A 27,155-nucleotide genomic window follows, 5' to 3' on the forward strand; every position below is an offset into this window, starting at 1 on the left:
ACACTAGTCAAACACCTGGCAATAAAACCCAATCTGAAATGCTCAGATGGGTTGGTTAAGCGGATAGGATTTCCTTGGCGCATGACCAAGTAGGTTCCCGGCCTTCAGCGGTATAATTTACCGTTTTAAGAGGCCCTCAGCAAAAAAGACGCTTAAGGATATGATCATCCAAATGTCCCCATTTCTAAAGCGCTTTGGAATCTCCCCCTACCCAGGATGTGGCAGAGAAAACACCGCAATTCTTTTCACACGTCAATGACAAGGAAACACAATTGTGTTTTTTTTGTTGTTGTTTGTTTGTTTGCGAGATCAACAAAGAATACAATACCCTGACACAATATATATAGTCTCCGACCAGCCCCAGCCCCAGACAAGCTTGGAAAAACCCAGATGGCTCCAGCTTCGGCCCGAGAAGCATCCCCGAAACAAGCCCTCCCCCCCGGAGCGGAGCGCTCCGCTCTTCTTTCTTCCCGGGGCGCGTGCGCAGCAGCGGGGCTGGAGGGGGCGCTGACGTCATCGCGCGGAGGAACCCGCCGCTCCTCCACGGAAACGAGTCCGCGCACCTGTGGTTTCCGTGGCCCTCAGGACATGTTCTCTCTCCCTTTGCCCCAGTGCCAAAGCTTCCCCCAGCTCCTTTCAAAAGGCCTAGGTTTTTCCTCCCCTCTGGGTTCCTCTGTTCGGTGCACGGGAAAGGAAAGGGGGATGGAAAGAGTCCCACACAGTGTTGTTTACAAAGCGAGCGCGGACTAGGGATCCGTCCGCGGGGGCGGAGCCAAGGAGCTGGCCCTTCTTCCGCCCTCCCCTCCCGCCCCAGCCTTCCCCGCGAGCGAGCGGACGCGGCAGCGCCTCTGTCTCGCTCTTTCTTATTTTCCTCCCCTTCCCCTTCCTTTTTTTTTTTTTTTTTTTCTCCTTTTCCCCCCCTTCCTCCCTTTCACCATTTCCCCTTGGAGGCGCTTCCCCCGGGCAGGGGCAGAGCCGGTCTCCCTCCCCGCCTCTCCCCGGCCCCCGCCGCCCTATGGAGAGAGGGAGCCCCCTCCCCACCCGGGCACTCGCGGCGGCCGTCGGAGGAGCGAGACCGGCGCTGGCGGCCTCAGGCCCGGGGTCGTCATGGAACTGATTCGCTGACCGACCCACCGGCCGTAGCCGTGCTGTCCTGCTCGACTCCCAGGTCCCCCGCCCCCCGGCCCCGGCCCCGGCCCGGCGCCCCCTCGTCTCCCTCCTCAGTCGGCTCGCCCGGCCCCTGGTCCCGCGCGCCCCGCCGCCGCCGCGCGCCCAGGAAGATGAGGTGGTAGCGGGACCCCGGATGACCCAGCGTCACTCCTGCGAGGCCAAGAGCTCTGCCCGGGAGGAGGAGGAGGAGGAAGAGGAGGAGGAGAAGGTGAGCGGGCGGGGGCGGGGGGCGGCATGAGTCCCGGGACCCGCGCGCGCCAACCTCCGAGGCCCTCCCATCCCCAACTCCCACAGCACCTCCTCCCCGCCCCCCAATTCCCTTACCCCCCATCACATCCCCCCTCCCTCAGCATCCCCCCTCCCTCAGCATCCCCCCTCCAGCCACATCTCCCCCCCACCCCCCGCCCGCGCCCTCGCGGGGACCTTCCGGACGCTCCCCCGCCGCGTCCACGTAAGAACAAACTCGGCACCTGCCCAGTTTGCCAACAGATCTGCTCTGTTCCTCTTGTTTCCTTTTGGGCTTTTTTTTTTTTTTTTTGTCACCGAGTAACTTTTTTGTAAGGACTGCAGATTGCCTGCCTGCCCTGCCGCGCATGTTCTGTGCTCGGCGAGCCTGCATTAGTGCACAAAGAAGGGGACTCACTCTCCCTCCCACCCGGAGACCTCGGCGCTTATGGGGGGGAGAGCGCCGGAGGGAGGTGGTTCCCATTGCCGCCAAGCCAGCGGAATGGGGTGAACACAGAAGAAAGGGAACGTTACCCAGGGTGTGGGTGGGGGAAATGGAAGAGGAGGTGAGATTTGAGTTGCACCCTGACGGGCAGATAAAAAAAAAAAAAAAAATAGCGAATTTTTTTTTAGGGGGGAGGGGGAAGGGAGGAAGGGACACTGCTGAGCTCTTCTAGGTTCTGTTGGTGATCCTAGTGGAAGGAGTGGAGAATTGGATAGCAAAACAGTGGAAAGTGTCTCGGGAGGCCGGATGGCATCAGATTGAAAAATCTCAGAATGCTAAACTCAGCTGGTGAGCCTTTGTCCTGTCGCTGAGGAGTCAGCACTTCAGCAGCCCTGTGAGGCTGTGGTCTCATGGTGGTAATAACACTTGTTGAGGCTTATCGGACAGTTACTGTTGGAAGTTGTTTGCAACTCACTGAGTCCTCAAGGACTCTGAGGCAGGTTTCATTGAGGAATCTCCTTTCACAGATGAGGGAAACTGAGGCTTCAGAAAATGAAGTAACTTCTTCCGTAGATGGCACAGCTAGAACCCGGTGGACAGAGTTTAAACCCGAGCAATCAGGTAGTCTCTGTTCTGAAAACGCATCTGTCGAAAAGATTAACAGTGGTGTTATCTCTTTCTAGCTTTTCAGGTCATTTGTGGCAGCCATACTGAAGGGAGTGGATACATAGAGTAAGACAGAATGCTGCTAATCTGGGACCAGCCAGATGAGTGAGTCTTGAGTTTCTGGACCAGGAAAATCTTAATGCTGATGAAGAGCAGACTGGTAGAATTAGTGTGTTGGGAAGGCGAAATAAAGATGATTTGCCTTATAGATGACTGAGTTTATGTGGCAGTGTGACATCCTAGTAGGCTAAAATGGAACTCTGCAACATTTTTCGGTCAAGTTTAGAAGCTCACATTGTGTGTACTGGCTTATTCTGATTGTATAATGCTTTGAAAAGTGTTCACATGTCTTTGCATGTTTCTTCATCTTTAAAATGAACTTAATAATACCAACTTCATAAGGTTGTGTGAGGATTAAATCAGTTAGTATGACAGTACTTTGAATAATACCTGGCCACGTAGCACTCACTGTTTTTGTTGTTAACTCTTATCTGAGGATATATTTTCCATTGATTTTTTAGAGAGTGGAAGAGAGAGGTAGAGACAGAAACATCTGTGTGAGACACACCAGTTGGTTGCCCAGAGGTACATCGTCAAGTGTCTGTGCCCTTGACTGGATCAAACCCTCACCCCTTCAGTCTGTTGGTTTATGCTCTAACCATTGAGCAACCGTCTAGGGCGCACTCACTATTTTTACTTGTTAATCACTTAAGTGTAAATTGAAAGAACTGTGGAAAGGCATGGAGATTGGAAAAGAGAGCAGCCTGTTTAGGAATTATAGGTAATGTAGTTCATTATTATGTTAAGGGCATAAAGTCAAGAAAGTAAATTAGAACATGAGGTTCTTGTATGGTTACATTAATAAATCAATCTCAGAAGATGAACTTAAGATCCAGAAGTCAGCACCAGTACAGAATAATTAATATAGTTGGTGTTATAATGACAGTAAATAAAATTCCATCTTAGTGAAGTTGTTTATATTATACTAGAGGCCCAGTGCATGAAATTCGTGCACTGGGCGGGGTCGGGGTGTGGGGTGTCCCTCAAGCCAGCCTGCACCCTCTCCAATCTGACATCCTTCTCACAATCCAGAACTGCTGGCTCCCAATTGCTCGCTTGCCTGCCTGCCTAATTGCCCCTAACCACTTCTGCCTGCCAGCATGATCAACCACTCCCCTGCCAGCCTGATATACACCTAACTGCTCTCCCCTGCAGGGCTGGTCACCTCTAACTGCCCTCACTTGCAAGCCTGGTCGCCCCCAACTCCCCTCCTCTACAGGTCTGGGTACCCCCTGCCAACTGCCCTCTGCCAGCCTGGTCCCCCTCAACTTCCCTCTCCTGCAGGCCTGGTCACCCCTAACTGACCTCCCTTGCTGGCCTGGTTCCCCCAACTGCCCTCCCCTTCTGGCCATCTTGTGGTGGCCATATATCCACATGGGGGAGGCCATCTTTGACCACATGGGGGCGGCCATCTTGTGTGTTGTAGTGGTGGTCAATTTGCATATTACTATTTTGCTAGATACATATCCATCACTGTGCAAGTTTCTCTCAGATGAGCGGGAGGCCCCATATATCCTATATAATCTTATATAATAAAAGCCTAATATGCAAATCAAACAGCAGAATGACCAGTCCCTATGATGTGCACTGACCACCAGGGGGCAGATGCCTAACACAGGAGCTGCCCCCTGGTGGTCTCTGTGCTCCCACAGAGGGAGCACCGCTCAGCCAGAAGCCAGACTCATGTCTGGCTAGCGCAGTGGCGAGAGCCTCTCCAGCCTGAGGCAGGGCTAAGGAGCAGCTGGCCAAGTGGTAAGAAGCAACGAGCAGGCAGGCAAGGCAGTAAGGAGTAAGGGCTCGTGTTCTGGGAGAGAGACAGCCAACTTCCAGCAGGCAAATATTCCCCAAGGGGTCCTGGACTGTAGGTGCAGGCGGGGCTGAGGGACTCAACTAAGTGCACAAATAATATAGTTTATGCTGTACAATAGGATTTTATAAACTGCACTTAGTAAGCTATTTGATAAACGTGGAGAAAGAAACAGAAGTAGCAATTGAAAGAATAGGGAGAAGAGCCCTACCCAGTTTGGCTCAGCAGATAGTGTCGACCTGTGAACTGAAAGGTTCCAGGTTTTATTCCAGTCAAGGGCACATGCTGGGTTATGGGCTCAATCCCCAGTGGGAGACTTGCAGGAAGCAGCCAATCAATGATTCTCTCTCATCTATCTCTCCCTCTTCCTTTCTCTCTGAAATCAATTTAAAAAAGGGGATAAGAAATATGAAAGAAACTATCATAAAGTTAGAAGTGTGTGTAATATGCCAACCAAAATACAGCCTTTTTGGTTTTTAGTTCCTTTAGACTTTTCTATCTGAGCATTCAAAATTCTGGCTGTAACCAACAATGTGCAATATAATAACAAGATACAACTATAACATTCCATTACATAAAACAGTAAAATTATATTTTACGTGTTTGTATTTTATTTCTTAGCAGGATTCATCATTCATCTAACTCAATCTGTTTTACTTATTAGAAAATAGGCTGTGTTCTGCCAGTAAAAGAAGTAAAACTTAAGCCAGTGCTTTCTCCATTGTATTATCTATCTTACTGGAGATTAAAAACGGAATAGAGGCCCTGGCCTCATGGCTCAATTGGTAGGAGCGTCATCCTATACTCCAGAGGTTTCGGGTTGGATTCCCAGTCAGGGATTGTGGGTTCTATCCCTGGTTGGGGCATGTATGGGAGGCAACTGGTTGATGTTTCTTTATCCCAAGTCAGTAAAACATATCCTCGGGTGAGGATTAAAAGAAAAAAGAACGTAAATAATAGCCTGCTAATATAAGTTACTTACATAAATTGTCTTTTTTCTTTTTTCTTTTATACATTCTTTTAAGTAATTTCAAAAAGAAACCCTTTACCTGAATTAACCTATCGATATTAACATTTTGTTTGTTTTATCATTTGTCACCCCTCCCCAATGTATGTATGTGTATAAGTTGTGTACATGATGGTTCATTATTCCTAAATTTTAGTATGTATTTCCTAAGAATAGGTATATTCTCTAACAGAATCACAGTAAACTTATTATTTTAGTAAATTTAACATTGTTACATTTACTTATTTTAAAAATCATTTTATGTTTTCCATTACATTTGAAATAGATCATTATATTAATTTCAGGTATGCACCCCACTGACCAGATATTACATAACTCAATGAGAGTTACGATTTTCATGCACTGGGGCGGGAGTCCCTTCAGCCTGGCCTGTGCCCCTCATAGTATGGGACCCTTCAGGGGATGTCCAACTGCCAGCTTAGGCCTGATTCTGGGGATTGGGCCTAGACATCCCTTTTGCATTCTGGAACTCCTTGCTCCTTACGACTCTGCCTGATCGATGCTCCTTATTGCTCAGTTCAGCTTGCTGCTCCTGCCATCACCACTGCACTTACCAGGGGGCAGCTCCTGCGTTGAGCATCTGCTCCCTGGTGGTCAGTGCACATCAGAGTGGTCGTTTAGCCTAAGGGTAGCTTAGGCTTTTATTATATAGATAATTGACCACCCCAATAAATCTGGCACCCATCCTGCAACATGCCTAGTTACTAGAACATTTTATTAACTATGTTCTCTGTGCTTTACATCCCCATAACTATTCTGTAACAACCAATTGGTGGTTCTTAATATTGTCACTTTTTTTTCTGCTACGTTTACTTTTATCTCATCTGTCCATGTTCCCATTATGTCATTTGACCCAAAAATGACCTTTTTAGCAGTATTCTTTCTCCAATACAAGATCAGCCTAAGGTCAGATTCTATAGTCATTTAATCTGGAGCATCCCCACAGATGCCCTCCATTCTTTTTGTCTTTTACTTGCATTATTTATAGCCCATTTTAAAAAAAAGTTTAAGCGAATTTAATCTTTCCTTTTGTTTACATCTTAGTGTGAGCAGAGAATGATTCCTTTTTCTTCTCTCTTTTTAAAAATATATTGATTTCAGGGAGGAAGAGAGAGGAGAGATAAACAATAATGAGAGAGAATCATTGGTCAGTTGCTTCCTGCATTGCCCCCACACGGGATTGAGCTTGCAACCTGAGAACAACTCAGGGCATGTGCCCTGAGTGGAATCGAACCCGGGACCCTTCATTCCACAGGCTGATGCTCTATCCTCTAAGCCAAACCAGCTAGGGCCCTTTCTCTTCTCTTAATATGGTATATTACATGAATTGATTTCTGAGTGTTAAGTCAACTTTGCATTCCTGTGCTAGATTACATTTCGTTATGGTGTATAATCTTTTTTTATGTTGGGAAATTCAGTTTGTTAGTATTTTGTTGGGGCTCTGTATATTTAGAAGAGATACTGAGCTATATAGTTTTCTAGTGATGTTGTTTTTGTTTGGTTTTGGTAGCAGGATAAGTAACTAGCCTCATAAAAGGAGTTGAGAAGTGCTCCTCATCTTTACTTTTGGAAGAGTTTGTGAAGAATTTGTATTAATTTTTCTGTTAATGTTTGGTGAAGCCATTTGGGTATAGGCTTTTCTTTGACGATAATTTGTTTTCTAATTCAGTTTCTTGTTATATGGCTATTCAGCTTTTCTGTTTTTTCATAAGTCAGTTTTGATAGTTTGTGTTTCTAGGTATTTGTTTTCATCTAAATTATTTGATTTATTTGTATATAGTTTATAAAATTTCTTTATAATCCTTTCTGTAATGTAGGTAGTAATATATCCCCACTTTATTCCTGATTTTAGTACTTCGTCCTTTGTTTTTCCTTGGCCAGTGTAGTAGAGGTTTGCCAGTATAACAAACTACTTTTTGGGGTGGAGGATGCCAATTTTGATAATCTTTTCAAAGAACCAACTTTGGTTTCATTGACTTTTCTATTCTCTACTTTATTCATTTCCACTTTGATATTTGTTCTTCTGGCTTGCTTTAGATACAGTTTACTTTTTCCAGTGTCTTAATGTATTGATTTGAGATTTTTAAAAATATAGGCATCTACAGGTATTACTTTGTCTGTAAGCACTGCTTTCATTGCATCCCATAAGTTTTGATATTTAGGTAGTCTTTTTCATTCATCTCAAAGTATTTTATAATTTCCTTTGTGATTTCTGCTTTGACCCAGAATTCTTTGTTTTAAAAAAGTTGATAAAAGCATCTAAATAATGGATGTCTTACTGAGGACCTTAATTGGTAGGAGATTGGAGAATATGAGTTTCTTGAACCTGACCGTATTTTTCTTGATGTTCCCTTTATGGTCTCCTAAAAATATATAATCTTCAAAGGAAGCATTGTAGGGGAAAAGTAATCACCAGGGGCAGCCAGCCATTGGAGTGCATTGAGTAGGTTGGCTAAAACTAATGGAATGAGATAAATAATTAGTCAAGTAAAATCTTGAAGTTGTGTGATTCTTTTTTTAATTTTTTTTTTTTTTTTACATTGATTTTAGTGAGAGGAAGGAGGAGGGAGAGAGAGAAACATTGATCAGCTCCCCTCTTCTGCTAGGGATTGAAAGAGGAAACCCAGACATATATCCTGATTGGTAATGGAACCAATGATCTCATGGTTCATGGGACATCACTCAATCCATTGAGCCACCTTGGCTAAACTAGTAAACTTGAAGTTTTGAAAAAAGTTAATTACAGACTAAAATTAGGTAAGTTTACAAGAATTTATAATCTGTGAAGTTCAACGTCCATTCAATATAGGTGTTTTTCCTAAATATCTTTTGACAGGTGGTCACCTAGTTTATACTTTATTTCTAAGGTTACCATTTATGCCTGCATCAAATGAAATTATAGCGAGTCTATTCAATGTATCCACTTGTCCCCTCAAAAGGCAGCAAGTTCCCACACACAATTGGATGGGGCAGGTAAAGGGGATGTACTTAAGAGTTGTATAATTGACCATAAATTATACTTAAATAGCGTGTTGTGGCTTCTAAAAAATAGCTAATCTTAGATTGCATATGTGCAGTTAAACTGGTGCTAATTTATTTATTTATTTATTTATTTATTTATTTATTTATTTTTAAAATATATTTTATTGATTTTGAACAGAGAGGAATGGAGAGAGATAGAGAGTTAGAAACATCGATGAGAGAGAGTCATCGATCAGCTGCCTCTTGCACATCCCCTACTGGGGATTTGCCCGCAACCAAGGTACATGCCCTTGACTGGAATCGAACCCGGGACCCTTCAGTCCCCAAGCCGACGCTCTATCCATTGAGCCAAACCGGTCTCGGCAAACTGGTGCTAATTTAGAAGAGCAAACATCTTGTCATTTGAGGAACTCTTGAACAGTTTTTCAGATATGGAAAAGGTGAATTAGTGATATCATTAGCAGCCTTCAAACATTTGAAGACTTGGCTTGCTAAAGAGATTAAATTTGGGCTTGTTTTGCTTTTTTTTAGTCCCAAAGGTTGAAAGGAACCTTTGGTTGAGTCCCTATTTCATCAAGATACTGTTCTGTGGGCACAGTGGGTTAATAAATAAAAAAAATGATATTAGTAGATGTGATCACAAAGGAATTTATAATTTAGTATGGGAGAGAGTAGGAAGCTGCCTTCTCCTATACTATAATTTTAGAAAACAAGCAAACTCTGAAGCACATACAGAATACAGGTACATAGTTGAGGAGCTGAAATAGTTATAGGAGGTTTATAATAAAAAAACAGCATTTTCCTTCTGCAGGGCTCCTCACACTTTTCTCTAAAGGTTAATTGTTATCAGCTCTTACCTGTTTAGCTTGTTATTTAAGATCATATTTTCAAATAGCCTTACTGCTATTTTTTATATTTTAGATTAATATAAAGATCTAGCTCTCACTCTGTCTTTCAACATCCATTATCCTCCTAACATATAATTTTAATAACGTTTGTTGAAATCCCGTTTCGTGTTTTCATTATTATTGCTGTGTTAATAATGTGGTATATATTAAATAATTATATTTACCTTCTTACATAACCTTCTTATTTTTCTGAAGTTACCTTTCCAGTTGTTAGCTTTTCATCACATCTAAGTCTTCAGCAATTCTCAATTCAGTTTTCTACACACAGTCATAACTCTCAAAACTATAGTTTCCCCTTTAAAATTTTATTTTTTCAGAAATTTCTCTTGGACTCTCAGTTGCCCTATACTGATCTAAACTGTGGCTCTTTAAACTTGCTGCTCGATTTAGAGTGCCAGTCATCTTACTATTGAGTTTACTGATCAACCCTGCCCAATAAAACTTACTGCATTGATACAAATGTTCCTTTTTTGTATTGTCTAATGCCATATCTGCTAGTCACTTGTAGTTTCTGAGCACTTGAAATGGGTCTAGTGTGACTGAGGAGTTACCGTATTTTTCGGACCATAAGACGCACTTTTTTCCCCCCAGAAGTGGGGGGAAAAAGTCCCTGCGTCTTAATGGTCCAAATATAGCCTACACATATACTTTAAAAAAAAAGTTTTTTTACTTGCCCGGCTCTGTGTGGTCTCTGTGTGCTTGCCCGGCTCTAAAATGGTTCTAAATGCTGCTGTTTACTTTACAGGGTTGATTACATGTGTTTATGATTGTGATGTTGGGTTTTAATGCACATAAAATATTTTAGGACACTATTTGTTTCAGAATCTTTTTTTGTTCATTTCCCTTCTCTAAAAACTGGTGCGTCTTATGGTCCGGAGCGTCTTATGGTCCGAAAAATACGGTATATTTTAACTTTATTCAATTCTAATTTAAATATTCACATATGAGGCTAGTGGACACTGTATTGGAAGCTCATTTCAAGATTGTTTCATAATGCCTTTTCTTTATGCTATTTGTGTTTTTGAACCATGAGAATTAATGAAAAAAAATCAAATAAATTTAAAATTAAAAAGTTTCATACTTAAGTGATCGTTTCATACTGATTAAGTGGCAGTGGGTTGGATTTAATGTAATTGATGTAACTTTTTTTTAAGAGGAATATTTGGGACTACTACTTCTAAGAATTCCTAGAATAAAAAGTTCATGACTTAAAATTCTTTGTCACAGTTTGACACAGTAATAATATAGTTTGATCAAAGTCCAGGAGTTCTATCAATCATAAAACCATGTTTTCTCTTTATAACTGAGTTTCCAATTTAAGGTGAGAATGCAGTAGATAACTATTGTAAGTTTTTAATACATATTTTAAAGAGCTATAAAATCCTATACTGCCTAATAATCTTATTTTGTTTTATGAATTGCTTAATAAGAGCCAAGATATTTATGCAGTGCTCTACTTATTCTATAATTACATAAAGAGCATTGTCTTATATTTGATTTTCTAGGTAGCTACATCAAGCTGGGAGCCAGGCAGAACCAAAGGATATCATGAAGTTTCCAGGGCCTTCGGAAAATCAGAGATTGTCTTTCCTTTTGGAAAAGGCAATCTCTAGGGAAGGTCAGATGTGGAAGGTAAATGTGCCGAAAATGCCTACAAACAAGGTACTGATATTTTTCTTTAAATAAATTACTTTTATTAGAAATAAGTGTACTGCTGTCCTATATAGTATCTTGACATGCACTACAAAATTATGTACACTTAAAGGAAAGGCTCTATTCTTTATTTTAGAAATATCTCCTTGTTTTATTCTGAAACAAAACAAGAACTAACTGTTTTTGTTTGCCTGTTTGTTTTATTTTTATTTGAATTACAGCTTTAGGAAGATAGGTATATCTGTTTTCTTTCCTGTCTGTGCCGACCCAGCACAGCCAAGGGTTCGGTGAGCCTGAGTGAAGGCGGTGAAGGATTGAAGAAAAGACAAACGAGTATATAGCTGGGTCTCTAAGGCCACAGAGAGAGATCCAGAGGGCAAGCTGAGCCTTTATTTTATAGCCAGAGGTAAACAAGGTAGTGGTCACAATAGTTAAAATGTTCTTAAGAGTTTCACTGCACCTCCCACAGCCCATTAGCTACCAGATAGGATCTAGGGGGCTTCATAAGGTCAAGCTTAATTATGCCAACAGCCCTAAGTTTGTGGCTTTGCCAACACGTCAGTCTGAGGCTTACCCATATAGCCACTCCTTCCAATAGTCAATACGTACAGTAGTAAGCTGCCTTTATTTCTACATAAATAGCTAGCCATGGAAGCTGAGTATATATCATTGTCTTTAGGGAACAAAACAAACAAACAAAAAAGCACCATATTTCTTGTATATTTATGAGGAGTTCAAGTAAACTAAGGTAATACAACGTTGGAAGCTTCTAGGGAGATAGCCAATTGACGTCTCAACTACTGTTGGTTCTATGCCCTTTTTTTAAAAAAAGCAAAAGTTCAGTATAAGTCAACATGAAATTGCTGCCAAAACAAAATATAGAGTTAGAATGATTAATGAAGTAACTAATCTAAGACAAAGTGAAGTAATAGTTTTACTTTATTGCTCATTAATGACAAATGTCTCAATTTAAGACACACACTAAAAAGGATATATCTAGAAAAAAAAAAAACGAATGGTAAAAGGGAAATCATGTCAAACATAAAATGGTTAAAGAGCAGGGGATGTTTAATCAGGAAAAGAGATGACTTTATGGGTTTAACACTTGTCTTTAACTAAAGGGCTATTGTTTAAAATAAGAAATGGCTCTATTCTATATTATTCCAGTGGCTAGAACTAGAACCAATCCAAATGACCACTAGAAAAGCAGGTTAAGATTCAATTTAAGACAATATTGTGAATATAGTGAAAAACTTTCCAATAATCTATATAGCTTTTCCACAGTGGAATGAACAAATATCCAAAGCAGAGGATCACTTATCAGAGATGTTAGAACTTTTACGTTTTATGGTTAGACTGAATCAGTGTTTCCCAAACTGAATTCATGTAAATAAAATTTTGAAGATTTTAAAAATACATATTTCCACAGTTGCCACTGCAAGCCCAGTGGGTGTGGTTGGGGCCTGGAAGCACTCACTCTGAAGGGTCTCCTAAATTATTCTGATTTGCTTGGTCGCCAGTGATTTGAGATCCTCTATTTGAAAACCACATAATTAGATGGCCTTTAAGATTCCTTAAGAGTTCCAAAATAATGGAAGCCGTCTTTATATAAACAGCTTGAAGCAGTTTTATGTTTGTATATGAAAAGCACTTGGAAAAATAAATTGGAAATATCTTAAAGTGCATGTCACTTTTACCAATCTTTAATCCCCCAAAAAGCATGTGGCAAAATTATCTTCTACTTAAAAGTGCTATTATTATATAAAAGAATGTCTCTAACCTGGATGAATTATAAAGAAATGATCATCAGTGTTCATTTAATGAATGTATACTGTGAGCCCATTATATGCCAGTGAACAAAAATGTTACAACCCTACCCCAAGAGAACTCAGCCAAATCACTAAGAAACTATAATGTTATCTCAAAAGGAAAGTAGAGTGCTATGGGTGTAACCACTATCCTAAACTAAGGGCTAGGGGATGAAGATTAAGAGAATTGTGAGAGATCCTTGAAGTAGGATTTAGTTGGGGGGGAAGAGTTAAGGTAAAAAGAGGGAATTGGAGAAAAGAAGCAAAAGGTTGGATTAAACCTTTATTTGTTTGGAATACTCACTGAAAATACTCCTCTACTAATCTCAGAGTCATTTCTGTACTTTGTTGTGTTTACCTGGTAGAAGTAGTACTCATATGGATCTGTTTTATATATTAGTAGATTAAGTGTTTCCAGATTTGTTTTGTTTTATTTTTATGGTGCTTCAAGAGTAAAGGCATCTAAACCATTATTGCTTTAAAGTATGTACCTTCTAAAAATTAAGCCTATACTCAGCAGTTAAGAAATAAGATATAGGAAGATTGAAACAATGTGCATTGTGTTTGTGGAATCTCTCTAGTACAGTGTTTTTCAACCTTTTTTGGGCAAAGGCACACTTGTTTCATGAAAAAAATCACGAGGCACACCACCATTAGAAAATGTTAAAAAATTTAACTCTGTGCCTATATTGACTATATATAAAGTAATTCTCTTGAATAGGAATCAAATAAACACAAAGAAAGTATTTTATAATTACTTTATTATGAAATATTAAGTAAACAAAATAGTGAAAAATTATAAAATTCTTGTCTTGTCTGCACCTACGGCACACCAGGCAACATCTCGCGGCACACTAGTGTTTTTCAACAGCGGTTGAAAAACGCTGCTCTAGTAGTAAGTTAGTTCAGGTGACTTTTCCTCTTCAGTATTTTTTATCATTTTAAAATGTAATTTGTCTGTTGTCCCTTGTGTCTTTTATTTATTCCTGTTGACTGTAGCTTTGTTTTCTTAATCATCAGCAGAAGACATGTTAGAGAAGAGGAGGTGGAAGGAGGGAGGGGGGGAGGGGGGAGGGAGGGAGGAACATCAGTGGGTTGCCTCCCAATTGATCTACTGAACGATGTTCCAACCAGCTGAAATGCTTGCCAGGGCTAGCTTTGTTTTTAATGGGCTATCTCATTCTGTTATTGTAGTCTATTTATATTTCCTAAGATAATTTAATGACTATTATTTGTTGTCTTAGAAAATCACTATATTATTCTCAAGAATTGGAAAAACTTAATTCAAAAATTGCTATCAATTAATAACAGTGTTATCTAAATTAAAAATTATATTATTTGAAAACTTCAATATAATTATCAGTAAATGGTGAGATGACATAATATTTTATTTAATAAAGTGAGAACATTAGATTTTTAAAAAATATATTGATATTAGAGAAGGGAGAGGGAGGGAGGTAGAAACCTCAATGATGAGAGGTAATCACTGATTGGCTGCCTCCTGTATACCCACTACTGGGGATCAAGCCTGCAACCCAGGCACGTGTCCTTGGTCAGAATTGAACCTGGGACCCTTCATTTCCCAGGACAGTGTTCTATCCATTCAGCCATGCCAGCTAGGGTGAGAATATTAGATATTGATGTTAAATGCTATACCTAATATATAAACTTTTATCTTCATTTATCTTATTTGCTAGATTTTGAATAAACTTGAAAACATTTTTAACATTTAAACACTATTGCATAGCTCTTGCTAACCTTTTATAAGAGAGAATTCTAAACATATTCTTGATGATAACTTGAAACTTTTCTTGTTTTATTTTAATTTTATGTTTTAATTGTTCCCTTATAGAATGTTTCTCCATCCCAGAGAGATGAAGTGATTCAGTGGTTGGCCAAACTCAAGTACCAATTCAACCTTTATCCAGAAACATTTGCTCTGGCTAGCAGTCTTTTGGACAGGTTTTTAGCTACTGTAAAGGTAATTAATTATTTAGGATACACTTAAACACAGCCTCTGTTTGAGGCTTTATATGCTAAACTCTTGGCTATTAGTAAACATTCTATAAGATGGAAAGGAATAGGAAAACCTTCGTGGATTTGATACATGTACCTATAAGAAAACATGATGTCTTTTATTGTTTTAAATTTTCAGGAATGTTTCTAATTGTGTAATTTTGTTGCTACGAGTATTCCTAACTTATGCTTGTGAAATTTTTTTTATCTAATTTCATTGCAAACCATATAGCATTGACAGAATGTTTAGTCACCTTTTAACATAATGTGGACACTGAATCAAACTAGAAAAGTATAAGCCTATTACACATTTTTCTGTCACTTGTTTATTGAATATTGCCTGGTTTTCTGAACAATATATACTTTTTAGAGGTATACATTTGGAGCATAACAAGATGAACTGAACTGTCATAAAATAACTTGTATTTTTGTTGAATGGCAAATATATGAATATGTTTTATATTGACCCTGTTGGTACATTTTTGGTTATATTATGCAGAATCAGTCATAGTGGACCCTCAACAGATTTAAAGCAGAAAGGTAGCGTTTATTTAATGTCAAGGCATAAAAAATTTAAAAAGCAATTCAATTGTTATTTGTATGTCTAGGATTATATAAGCTGGGGGAACTATGAATTCAGTACTGAGGGTTCTTCTATACTCTTTCTTACTAGGTATGAAACATAGAAACATTTGGATGGCTATTTAGTTAGCTTTTTATGTTTCAAACTAATACTCTTAAGAGACTTTAAAAAACCTTAATTACAGTGATACTAATTGCCTGAAATCGGGGTTATCTGAGATGCCTACTTTTATCTCAGTATCAAGCCCCCCACCCTTCCATCCTGGCTCCCTATAACAACTAACCTCCCTTTCATAGAAAAAGATGCTTTTAAGGTCTGTCTTTTCTTGGGTCATACTTTCTTCAAAAATTATTAATGAACTTATTATAGCTTTTATTAAAGAAAAGATTACTGACCTTATTAAATGTTTTAAATTGATTTGGGCAAGTTTTTTTTAAAATCAATCTTTATTGTTCATATTATTACAAAGGTTCCTCATTTCTTCCCCCCTCCACCAGGTTCCCACCCCACCCTCCTTCCCCTCCCCATCCCCCATTGTCCTCATCCATAGGTGCACAGTTTATGTTCAGTCTCTTCCTCCCTCCCTTTCCCCGATAGTAAATCCCTTTTCAGATAGTAAATCTGTTACTTAGCATTTTCTCATATCAATAATACCTCCACATGCCCAATGATACACTTCACACAAAAAACATTTCCAAATAGGTCAACCAGCCTCATCCAGGCCCCACCCAAGGCACTCACAGATCAACACCCCAGCGCTATACTAACTCAACACATCCAGATCTAAGCCTTCATCACTTGATTCAGCAGACCCTCAAGTTCCCACAAAAGTTTCCAGCCATGTCTGAGAGGCAGCCATGGGGGAGGGGTAGGCGAGGAGGGAGCTGTTCCGGGCCTGGTTGCTCTGGGCCTGGCCTCTGTTGCTCTGGTTCATTCCACGACCAGCTGCTCCGGGTCTGGTCACTGCCGCTCCCGACCTAGTTGCTCTGGACTTGGCTGTTGCTGCTCCAGGCCTGGCCGCACCCGCCCCGGCTGCTCTGGGCCCGGTTCCGGGCCCGGCCGCTCTGGGCCTGGCCGCTCCCAGCCTGGCAGCTGCTGCTCCGGGCCTGGCCGCACCAGACCCGGCTGCTCCGGGCCTGGCCGCTCGATTTGGGCAAGTTTTGAAACAATTTTGCCAAGTATAATCTGATTTTTTTCATATTTCTTATTTAATGGGTCCTGTCATGTTGTTAGCATCAGATATAGTACTGTTATTCAGATGGTTAGTCTGCATTGAAGTAATCTAAAATGTATTCATAGTCTAAATAAAGGCACTTAAACTTTAAATAAAATTTAAATAAAAGGGCTACAGCAAAGAGTGGAACGCTAATCCTAGCTGTGCAGAATAAAGTGCTATGAAGCTCTTTAAAAGTGTGGACCCTGAGTCCTCTCCCAGACTTATGGATTGTGAATCTCTAATACATAAGATCTGTATGTTTGTATGTGAAGAATACATCCTGATGTACATCCAGGACTAAGAACTATTGTTAGTTTAAAATCAGACATTTGCTGCTGGGAGTCTTTATATTACTTTTTTTTTTTTTGTGCCCTTGATTTAGGGATTGCGTTGCCTACTTGAAGTTATTAACCTTTGGGATCTTTGTAATGAACTCTGATTACCTCATAGATGTGGGTTTGATATGTTGTACACATGGGAAAATAATGGAACCTGGAAGACTATCTTAGCAACAAGATCTGGCTCACTTCCTAGATCACTTGGTGTCTCTAACCTCTGAGACGTTTTCTCATTTATAAAAAGATGTAATAGACATGACAATATTTATGGAAGTACTTTCTGAACTGTATTAATTGGTTAGTAGTAGTGATTATTTTAAGATATTGGTAGTATTGGACCAGCTTTTATTATCACATACAGGCAGAAGATTTAGTCTAAGATTCCTAGACAGTATGCCACTTGTACTGAGGCGTAGTGGTCATTGGCAGGTTTGTTAAAAGTTACTTAATCAGGGTTGTACTATGATCATTGGAAGGGTCTCTTGTTTCACAGAAATGAATGTAATATTGAAGTATAAAATACATGTTGATACAGGCTTTCTTTGTGTTGTATAACTTAACTCTGTCATCTATATATATATAAAAGACTAACATGCAAAGTGTCCCCTTGGGAGTTTGACCGAGAGACCGGGAGTTTCAATTGCTTGCTGTGACATGTTCTGACCACCAGGGCATGGCACGGAATGAAGAAAGGCCCCAGTTGGCAGCCACAAGGCCCCTAAATGGCCCTGATTGCAACTAGGCTTAGGGACCCTAGCTGTGAATGAATTTTCTACACCAGGCCTCTAGTACAATATAATAGGACGAAATTGTTTTGGTTACTTAAAACTGGATTCTGATGCTGGATTGGCAAACCCTTATTCTACCAGTAAGGTAGGAAGTGGACTAACTTTATTGTAGATATGGAAAACAGGCAAATTCCAACCCTACTATGGGTGTCAAACCCAAGAACTTTTTTTTTTTTTTTTAATATATTTTATTGATTTTTCACAGAGAGGAAGAGAGAGGGATAGAGAGTTAGAAACACCGATGAGAGAGAATCATCAATCAGCTGCCTCTTGCACACCCTCTACTAGGGATGTGCCCGCAACCAGGTACATGCCCTTGACTGGAATCGAACCTGGGACCTTCCCATCCACAGGCCAACGCTCTATCCACTGAGCCAAACCGGTCCCGGCCCAAGAACTTCTTTTAACCCACTGATTAATTCTTTATATATTTAGGATCCTTTCATTCTTATAATGGAGTTTGGATATATAATTTTGTATGTGTGCACATTAATGATTAGAACATTTCTACTTGTCGGCTATCATCTTATAAATTTTTTTTTAAAGCATTTGAAATTTATTAATTGCTTTCTTGTATGTATTTTCTTCTATTTAATTCTCCTAACACCTCATATGTTAATTTTACTGATGGATAGGTAAAGAGAATAAAACTAGCTTAAAAATACACATACACAAATATTTTTACTTTGGAGAATTTTGTTTATTAAATTAAAAATTGTCTTCTAAAATCAAGCTCTTGTCTGCTGGATAGAAATGAACTTTGGCTAACTAGCATTGGTTGAACTTCTAGCAATGGGATGATGCTAGTCTTTCCATAGAATAACATGGCTAGGGTTGTGAAGTTAAAAGTCAACTGATCTTAGAAAGCAACGGGTGGGAATCAAATGAATTGCTTTCCATCGAATATATGCATACTTATCTGCTTGCCTAGTTTTTTTAAATAAACTCTTAACTTTTGAAGAATCACTGAAGTTGCTTTTTCACTCTTTATAATTGTAGGCCCATCCAAAATACTTGAGTTGCATTGCAATCAGCTGTTTTTTCCTAGCTGCCAAGACTGTTGAGGAAGATGAGGTAAATTTTTTTTAAAGATGAATTATTTCTCTTTTGAATATTTCTCTCCATTTACTCACCTGCTTTTTGTTTACTAAAACGAAAGTTAAAAATGAAAATTTTCTGTCCTTTCCTCCCTGTCCCTCTTTGGTTTGGATAGAGAATTCCAGTACTGAAGGTGTTGGCAAGAGACAGTTTCTGTGGATGTTCTTCATCTGAAATTCTGAGGATGGAGAGAATTATTCTGGATAAGTTGAATTGGGACCTTCACACAGCCACACCATTGGATTTTCTTCACATTGTAAATATACCTGAAGTTTTTTATTTTCTTATTTGAATATATAATCCTATTTCAGTAACTTGAAAAGTAGATTGCCTGCTCTTTTGTTTTATTCTGAATTTTAGCTAAGGAAAAATTAGCAATTTAAGGGTGTATGTCAAATCACTGAAACTAACATTTCAAACTTAAAAGTTGTGTAACACTAAAAATTCCATCAATTTTTATACATAATTTACCTAGACATTTAAGTAAAACTAGAATGATGGTCTTGTGATTTTTTTAATTTATTATTTATTTATTTATTTATTTATTTATTTTTACCAGTTCCATGCCATTGCAGTGTCAACTAGGCCTCAGTTACTTTTCAGTTTGCCTAAACTGAGCCCATCTCAACATTTGGCAGTCCTAACCAAGCAACTACTTCACTGTATGGCCTGCAACCAACTTCTGCAATTCAAAGGATCCATGCTTGCTCTGGCCATGGTTAGTTTGGAAATGGAGAAACTCATTCCTGATTGGCTTCCCCTTACAATTGAATTGCTTCAAAAAGCACAGGTAGGTGTCAGTCTAATTAAATGGTGTTCATTTCAAGTGTATCTCTTACTTGGATAAATAGGATTACCAGATGGTTATAACACTAAGAGACATTTCTAATCTTAAAATGGCAAACCATTTTTAAGAGTAGATAAAGGTAAAGAGTAATTTACACTTTAAATTTATGGGCTAATCTTTTTTCTTCTTGTAAAGCTTATATAGTATTTATTGATTCTTTTAAACTTTAAACCCTTCTAGATTACTTAAAATCTTTTAAGAGTCTTGAAAAAGTTAATATGATTTTCAGTTATATATTTTCCTTTAGTTTTGTTTGAAAAATCTTCCTAGTTGCATTTGTAGGTTTCATTGTAGTCCTTCCATACTTCACTCATTTTATAAAAGATGCATCAAAAACATAAATTGTAGGAAGTTGTTTTTTTTAGGCTAGAAAGTGAAGTATTTGTACCAGAGTTTTTGGAAAGTAGAAGGTCTCTTTCTGAAAGAGGGTTAGTCCTAATAGTTACTGTTTTTGCCTGAGATTAGTCCATCACTTGTATTTGCAAATTGGTATAAAATGTTATGGGTCATTTAGATTTTTATCAGCCATCTATATAAAATGTAAGGGTTTAGTGGGAAAGATATCATTCCAGTGGAAAGTTGATAGTGGTGCTATATGTTACTAATTATTTTGAGAGAATTCTTATTAGTTCTACTCCTGTGACCAAGTAGAACTTACAGATTTAGATCTGCAAACCTACTCCTGCCAACTGAATCCATAAATGACTTATGAACTTACTTTCCCTTTATATGTCCCTATTCTCATTTGGCAGTAGTTATTCTTATTTGTTTTATTGGATTTTGTTTAGAGAAAAGGCTTAAATTCTGAGCATAAACACATTTTTAAATATATATATATATATATATATATATATATATATATATATATATATATAATTGATTTTTTACAGAGAGGAAGAGAGGAATAGAGATTTAGAAACATCGATGAGAGAGAAACATCGATCAGCTGCCTCTTGCACACCCCCTACTGGGGATGTGCCCACAACCAAGGTACGTGTCCTTGACTGGAATTGTACCTGGGACCCTTGAGTCCACAGGCCGACGCTCTATCCATTGAGCCAAACTGGTTTTGGCACATTTTGAATATAGAAACTAATTTTAGCAGAGACTGCAGTTTTATTAATAAAATTTATAAGAGAATATTATAAAAGAAAAATGAGAATACTTGAGGTTGGTGTTTTGTATAAATTAGTTATAACTAATCATGTTATAGATGTGAGCTGTAAATGTCAGCAGACATACAAGGGCTACCTCTCAGCTTTGAGAATTTCAGGTCCTAGTTTGCGAGCAGAGAAAGTCAAGCTTTTTTATAAAAAGGGTAGCGATTAGCCAGAGCACTACCATTCTTCTATGTGTTTTGTTCCACTGTTTTTAGCATGGTTCAGCTTGTTCTTTATTCCTAGGACATGTGATGTTAATGTAATAAGGGTATTTTTTCTTTATAAGTGAGATGATTATTTTAATAGCATATGTTACATTGAAATCATTGAGCAGTGTTCATTTCCTTTGAAGTAAATGCTATGATGAAAGTCAGTCCTAGGAGAAAGTTGCTATTTCGTGAGAAGGTTTAGAAACTATCATAAACCATCATGCCATATATAAATAGTATAGGACAGAAAATTTATTTTGCCTACCTAGAGTGTTGGAAAAATGAAATTGAATATTAACCATTACATTATATTACATTATGTTAGACATATGTGGCAGTAGGGAATGGGCATTAATAGAAAACCACCTATGCTATATTTAACTAGAGACCTGGTACATTAATTTGTGCACCAATAGGGTCTCTTGGCCTGGCCCATGGGATCGGGCCCAAATTGGCTCTCTGACATCCCCTGAGGGGTCTCGAATTGCGAGAGGGCACAGACCAGACTAAGGGACCCCCAGTGCATAATTGGGACCTGGGAGGGATGAAGGAGGTTGGCCAGCTGGGGAGAGACCGAGGAAGGGCTTTATGGCGTGTCTAGCCTGTCCTGCTCAGTCCTGATTGGTCGGACCCCAGCGTCTGCCCCCTTGTGCATGTCATAGCGACTGGTTGACTGGTTGTCTGCCCCCTTGTGGTCAGTGGACATCATGGCAAGTGGTTGAGTGGCTTTAGCATATCATTAGCATATTACACTTTTGATTGGTTGAACAGATGACTAGACACATAGCATATTAGGCTTTTATTATATAGAATTTTTTTTTATTCAAACAAATGACATCCTTCTAAATGCCACTTGATTTGGTCTCTGTGCCTATTCCCAAGCTAACAGAAAATTTTGAAGTGTTACTATTACAGAGAAAGGACAGACTTTGAAGCATAAATAAAAAGAATGCTTTAAATAGCATGTGTATTTGTAGCTTTAAGGGCTGTTATCTACTGAAAAACACTGGAGAAGCTGCTGCTTCTCTCTCATAAGTCTGGTGCTGGAAGAAGGAAGTGTTCACTGAGTCTTGTTTCCTCTTTTACTGAAGGAGTATCATAAGCTTGGAATTGAAGGCATCTTCTTAGAAATAATTTCACTCAACTCCTTTATTTTATACCTGTTGTCCAGGGAACATGAGGCTTTTTCAGAGATACATAGGACTCCTTAGTAGTAAAAGTAGACAAAAACACCGTGCTTTTTCAATACCACACAAACCTTAAAGATTCTTAGAGTTTTTGCAGAACTGGAACTCTCCCCTCACCCCCAACACACAATCCCAGAATACAAAATAGAAAAGTATCACTTGATTATGTGTTTGGGACAGAGACCTTTTGGGTCCAAAGTCCTACTCAACATGGCCTCTTCCCTTCTGTAAGCTGTTTGGACATAGTTTGAAAACCACTGTTCCATTCTTTTATATAATATAAATAGCTATAGTCCACAAACATTTATTGGGAATTTTATGATCTAGGCACTGGGAATACAGTGATTCTAAAAAGAAAGTCTGCCCCATGTAGTATTCAGGTTACAATGGGGGAGATAGTTAAAAACAAGGTCAGGAAACTTTAGAGACTTTGGGACTTGATCTTAGCTGTTCTCTAAAATCATCTTGGATTGGTGGCCAACCCTTGTGGCCCAAACCTGATGACTCCTGATTTTTCAAGATTCAGTTCTGTCTTCGCTAAGTTCGCCTGTGTTTAGGTAATCATTGTGATTAGACCTGGGACAAAGCCATAGTAATATCAGATATTCCCTCGGGATTTCTGATTCTGGTGTAGGAATTAATTCTGACATGCTCCCTTTTGCTCTGAGAGGACTGTCAGTGGCTTATCACAGACACTTTGTGCTATGCGGAGACCACTGTCACTAGCTCTACCTGTGTTCCTTCCAGACTTAAAACTACAGTGAGTGTTCCCTGGTTTGAAAAACAAGCTTCCTCTTGTCCCTCCTAGTTTCCCCATTCCTATGAGCTCGTATGCTACCTGTTAGTCACCATTCTGAGATGCCTAAACCCTTTTCTCTTCTTACCCCTTCTCTCATTACTTTAATTCTGTGGCTAGCCTCAGTATCCTCCTTTCCTGACGGATGAGGCCCTCCTTGATAGTCTTAGGATGTTAAACCTTATCCAAATTCATGTAGTGGTCTCTCGATCACTAGCCAGGCAGTAGTCAAAACAGATGTTCCTTACTGTGGTATAATACAAAAATTAGAGTAGTGAGTTAAAGAAGCATACTTTCCTTACCAGGGTCTCCCAGTTCTTCTTGAAGGTGTCTAAGGTCAGACTGTTTCAGTAGGATTTCTCAGAGCTTCATACCGTGCAGTGAACCTAAATTCAACTGAACCTATTACTTAAGTCTTGCTGTTCTGTCCCCCCTTTCCAGCAGTAAACTATTTGGACATCTACCCTGTAAACTTTCAAGTGTTTTAATCTCTAATTTCTTTTTAGTGGTTATCATTTTTAAACAACATATTTTTATTGATTTCAGAGAGAGAGGGAGAGAGAGAAAAAAAAAATCACTGTTGAAAGAGAATCATTGATCAGCTGCCTCTTGCATGTCCCCTACGGGGTGGGGATCAAGCCCACAACCAAGGCATGTGCCCTTGACCAGGATCGAAATTGGGACCCTTCAGTCCACAGGTCAGTGTTCTATGCACTGAGCCAAACCAGCTAGGGCTATTTGTATAATTTTCTGCTAGTTCTCATCTCTGTAACAACCCATTATTGCACAGAGAAAGATTATAGTAACATAGTTTTTTATTTGAAATTCATCTCTTTTCATAATTTGCTGTGAAATTATGCCTAATGATTAAAGCAATAGAATATTTGTAATACTTGTATTTTTCTAGGCCACTAAGTGTCATTCATTTGCTAAGGCACAGTTTATTACACTAGGTACTTACTTTTTAGAAATAGTTTTTACACTATAGTCTTTTTTCACTTCCCAGTTTCTTTTATTTCTATCACTTCTTTTTTGTAGGCTTCTTCAAGTACTGGATAGGGTACTAATTGCTTTAAGGAACTTTGAAATCCCATCCCTTTTCTGTGTACTTTGTCCCACTGTTTTCCTGGTTAACAAGTAATGAATGTATTTAGAGATAAAAACAATTTGTGACCACATGTGTTCTTGTAAAGTGTGTTATTTTTCTTTATTTTTCTGTGGTATTGCAAATAGTCATGCTTGTGTGCTACAGATTATATATATATATGTGAATAAAACTTGGTTAAGAAATATCCAAAAATGCTTATGAAATATATGACTGAAAAGTTAACCTTTGATAGTTAAATAGTCAAGATAGGCTTCCAGAAAGATGGTGGTAATTAGCCAGATCTGGAAGGTATTAGGTAGGTAATGCAATTTCAACAAGTAGAAACAGGATGAGTAAGGGTAAAGTAAGAAAGGGCAAGATTTGTACAGAATAGAGAGCAGGCCCATTTGGCAGGAATGGAGAGCACAAATTGGGATATGTTAGGAAATAAGGATGGATAAGAAGGCTGGTGTCAGATTGTGTAGACCTTATTAATAAGCCAAAGAAGTGAGCTTATTGCTGGTAGGCATTGGGGTGCCACCAAAGAATTTTGAATAGGGAAGAAATATATGTTGCTAGAAGATTATTTTGAGTACAGCTATAATTACAGAGAACAGAAGGCCAAGAGACTAATGACTCTTTACCAGAGGTAAGATTTTGAAGGCCTTCCAAAAGATCTTGGGATCTTGTAGTCTATAATAGAAAAGTTAAATGTTTAAATAGATCATGCTGGATTGACTTTGATGTCAAGTTGGTATAGAAACAGATGATTCTGGAGTTTGGGTGGAGTAAAGGGTGGCTTCAGGAAGGATTGATATTTGAACTGTCCTCAAGGGTAACAAGGACTTAACTCCCAAATTAAACAAAAACATTTCTTCCTAGTGTTGTCAAGCCTGTTACTTTTCTACAAAAATATGTCTTGTCAAAAGTTCTCACTTACTGTCTAAAAAAGAAAAATACTTAAATTATTCTCAAGGCCTGGAAGCCTTTCCCATTTCTTATTTAATTTTTTTTCTTGCCTCTGGCTTCTTCCTTCACTTCTTAATTTTAATTACTGAAGAGATTAGAAGAGGCAGGGGAATGGACTGGACCAAAGCAGATGTGGGTATGTAGCAGTGAGCACGAGAGCTCATGATTTTACTTTCATGAAGATGTTCAGCATATAATTGCAAATACAGAATGCAAGTTTCAAAGATATTTATATTAAAATACTGCATTTGGGCAGAATTCCCAAGATGATAGGTAAGCTGGAAGAATAGATGGGTTTGAGGTAAAAGATAAGAGGCAAGGAAAGGAAGCTGGGGTGCAGAAGGCACAGGATAGGAAAGAAGCCAGCAAAGATGACAGAGCAGCTTATGTTAATTAAATTATCAACTTTTTTCTTCCTACCCCTCCCAGATGGATAGCTCCCAGTTGATCCACTGTCGGGAGCTTGTGGCACATCACCTTTCAACTCTGCAGTCTTCCTTGCCTCTAAATTCCGTTTATGTCTACCGTCCCCTCAAGCACACCCTGGTGACCTGTGACAAAGGAGTGTTCAGATTACATCCCTCCTCTGTCACAGGCCCAGATTTCTCCAAGGACAACAGCAAACCAGAAGTGCCAGTCAGAGGTACAGCAGCCTTCTATCATCATCTCCCAGCTGCCAGTGGGTGCAAGTATACCTCTGCCAAACGTAAAGTAGAGGAAATGGAAGTGGATGACTTCTATGATGGAATCAAGCGGCTCTATAATGAAGATAATGCTTCAGAAAATGTGGGGTCTGTGTGTGGCACTGATTTATCAAGGCAGGAGGGACATGCTTCCCCTTGTCCTCCTCTGCAGCCTGTGTCTGTCATGTAGCTTCAAGTGTTACCTTTAAGTGCAAGCCGAGGTCTACTACTATGGGAGCAGGAACATGGAAGACCAGGGAAGGTATATACCGAATCAGGCTGATTTGACGTGAGCCAGAAAAGAAAGAAAACCATTTATTAGTGTGGCTAATTATAATTTAACATTAGACATTATTTAAGCACTTAAAGACCCCCCAAAAAGTATAAAATTTGAAAGATCCAACAATTTTAAGTAAAAAAATTCTTTGTAGTTTTTGTCAGTTCTGCCATTTACTCTGCTAAAATGTAATGTAGGTTTCCCCATGTCAAAAGTTCACATTCAGTGTTTTTTTCTTAAGTTCCAAAATTTCATAGCTAACAAACACAATCCCATGTCCTGACTTAATTTTCCTCTTTTGCTTGCTTTTATATTGAATATTAGTGAATTTTATGCGTGTTGATCAATAGCCCAACTTCCTGATTAGGAAACCCTCAAAATTATTTTTTTAGCAATTCAGTGAATAGATTATTTCAGATTGACAGCCATATTTAATCCATGATTCAAATTCAAATTAATTTGAAAAGGATACCTCAGAATTGCTCCAAAGGAATCAGATGATAATAGAAAAAGGACTCACATTGATTTTTGTGTTTATCTCATTTGTTTCTAGGATTTGGAAAAAAAATTATTTTTTTGATGATCTTAAACTGAAAGTTAAAAGTGTCGTATAATTAGGATACTCTTAGATTTGCTAAAGCATTTTTGACATTTGGATAAGAAATTTGTGATAAATACGTCGAGGTACTTATCAAAGAAACATGTAACAACTAAAATTTAGATTTTGTTTTTTTGTAATTTATCAGCTCCTTTTCACTCTGTAATCAGTAGGAGAGACTGTCGTGATGTTGGGACAGCTCTATGATTGGGTCTGTGACATATAACTGAATTTAGTTCCCTAATTTTATGTTAAGCTATTAGGATTTTCTGGATAAAAGTTATTCTCTGCCTCCCAAGCTACCTGTATTTCTCTTAATGACTCCTGTAATCTGAGCTCCCTTTGCAGTCTGAAGAAGGTATTTCAGCCAGAACCAGCCATGTACTGATGATGATAAAAGCCTCTGGTAGCAATAAATGTTGTCCTTAACCTTGTCGTATCTTTCTTCTACTTGTGAAGAAGTGCAAGTTTTTGATTGCTTAGGCACTGCTATTTAAACTGGAAAATAATAGAAGTCCTAAGAATGTGCTTCATAGAAAATAATACATGAAG

General features: G+C 38.9%; 1 protein-coding gene and 1 long non-coding RNA gene across 4 annotated transcripts; both read left to right on the forward strand.

Annotated features, from left to right (window-relative positions):
• Window positions 1–801: 801 nt before the first annotated feature.
• On the forward strand, window positions 802–27,032 carry CCNI (cyclin I). Of its 3 annotated transcripts, none has more exons than XM_036413061.2 (7): window positions 802–1,378; window positions 10,796–10,952; window positions 14,604–14,732; window positions 18,692–18,766; window positions 18,906–19,046; window positions 19,350–19,580; window positions 25,475–27,032. In XM_036413061.2, the coding sequence occupies exons 2-7, from the start codon at window positions 10,839–10,841 to the stop codon at window positions 25,916–25,918; spliced, it is 1,134 nt and encodes a 377-aa protein (XP_036268954.1). In that variant the 5' UTR covers window positions 802–1,378; window positions 10,796–10,838; the 3' UTR covers window positions 25,919–27,032. The 3 variants fall into 3 exon arrangements, with proteins under 3 accessions (XP_036268954.1, XP_045427486.1, XP_045427489.1); XM_045571530.1 differs by lacking the exon at window positions 802–1,378 and adding an exon at window positions 2,591–2,611; XM_045571533.1 differs by lacking the exon at window positions 802–1,378 and adding an exon at window positions 8,137–8,157.
• On the forward strand, window positions 10,963–11,763 carry LOC118704959. Its single transcript, XR_004983563.2, has 2 exons — window positions 10,963–11,198; window positions 11,526–11,763. It is a non-coding gene; the product is annotated as an uncharacterized LOC118704959 (long non-coding RNA).
• Window positions 27,033–27,155: the final 123 nt, after the last annotated feature.

Source organism: Pipistrellus kuhlii, unplaced genomic scaffold (genome assembly GCF_014108245.1).
Source record: "Pipistrellus kuhlii isolate mPipKuh1 unplaced genomic scaffold, mPipKuh1.p scaffold_m20_p_1, whole genome shotgun sequence".
NCBI lineage: Eukaryota > Metazoa > Chordata > Mammalia > Chiroptera > Vespertilionidae > Pipistrellus > Pipistrellus kuhlii.

Bases quoted from the DNA above. Each gene is read 5' to 3' on its own strand.
- CCNI (XM_036413061.2), top strand. From the start codon at position 10,839: ATGAAGTTTCCAGGGCCTTCGGAAAATCAGAGATTGTCTTTCCTTTTG. The intron at 10,953-14,603 runs GTACTGATATTT...GTTCCCTTATAG, and splicing joins CGAAAATGCCTACAAACAAG to AATGTTTCTCCATCCCAGAG. The intron at 14,733-18,691 runs GTAATTAATTAT...TTATAATTGTAG, and splicing joins GGTTTTTAGCTACTGTAAAG to GCCCATCCAAAATACTTGAG.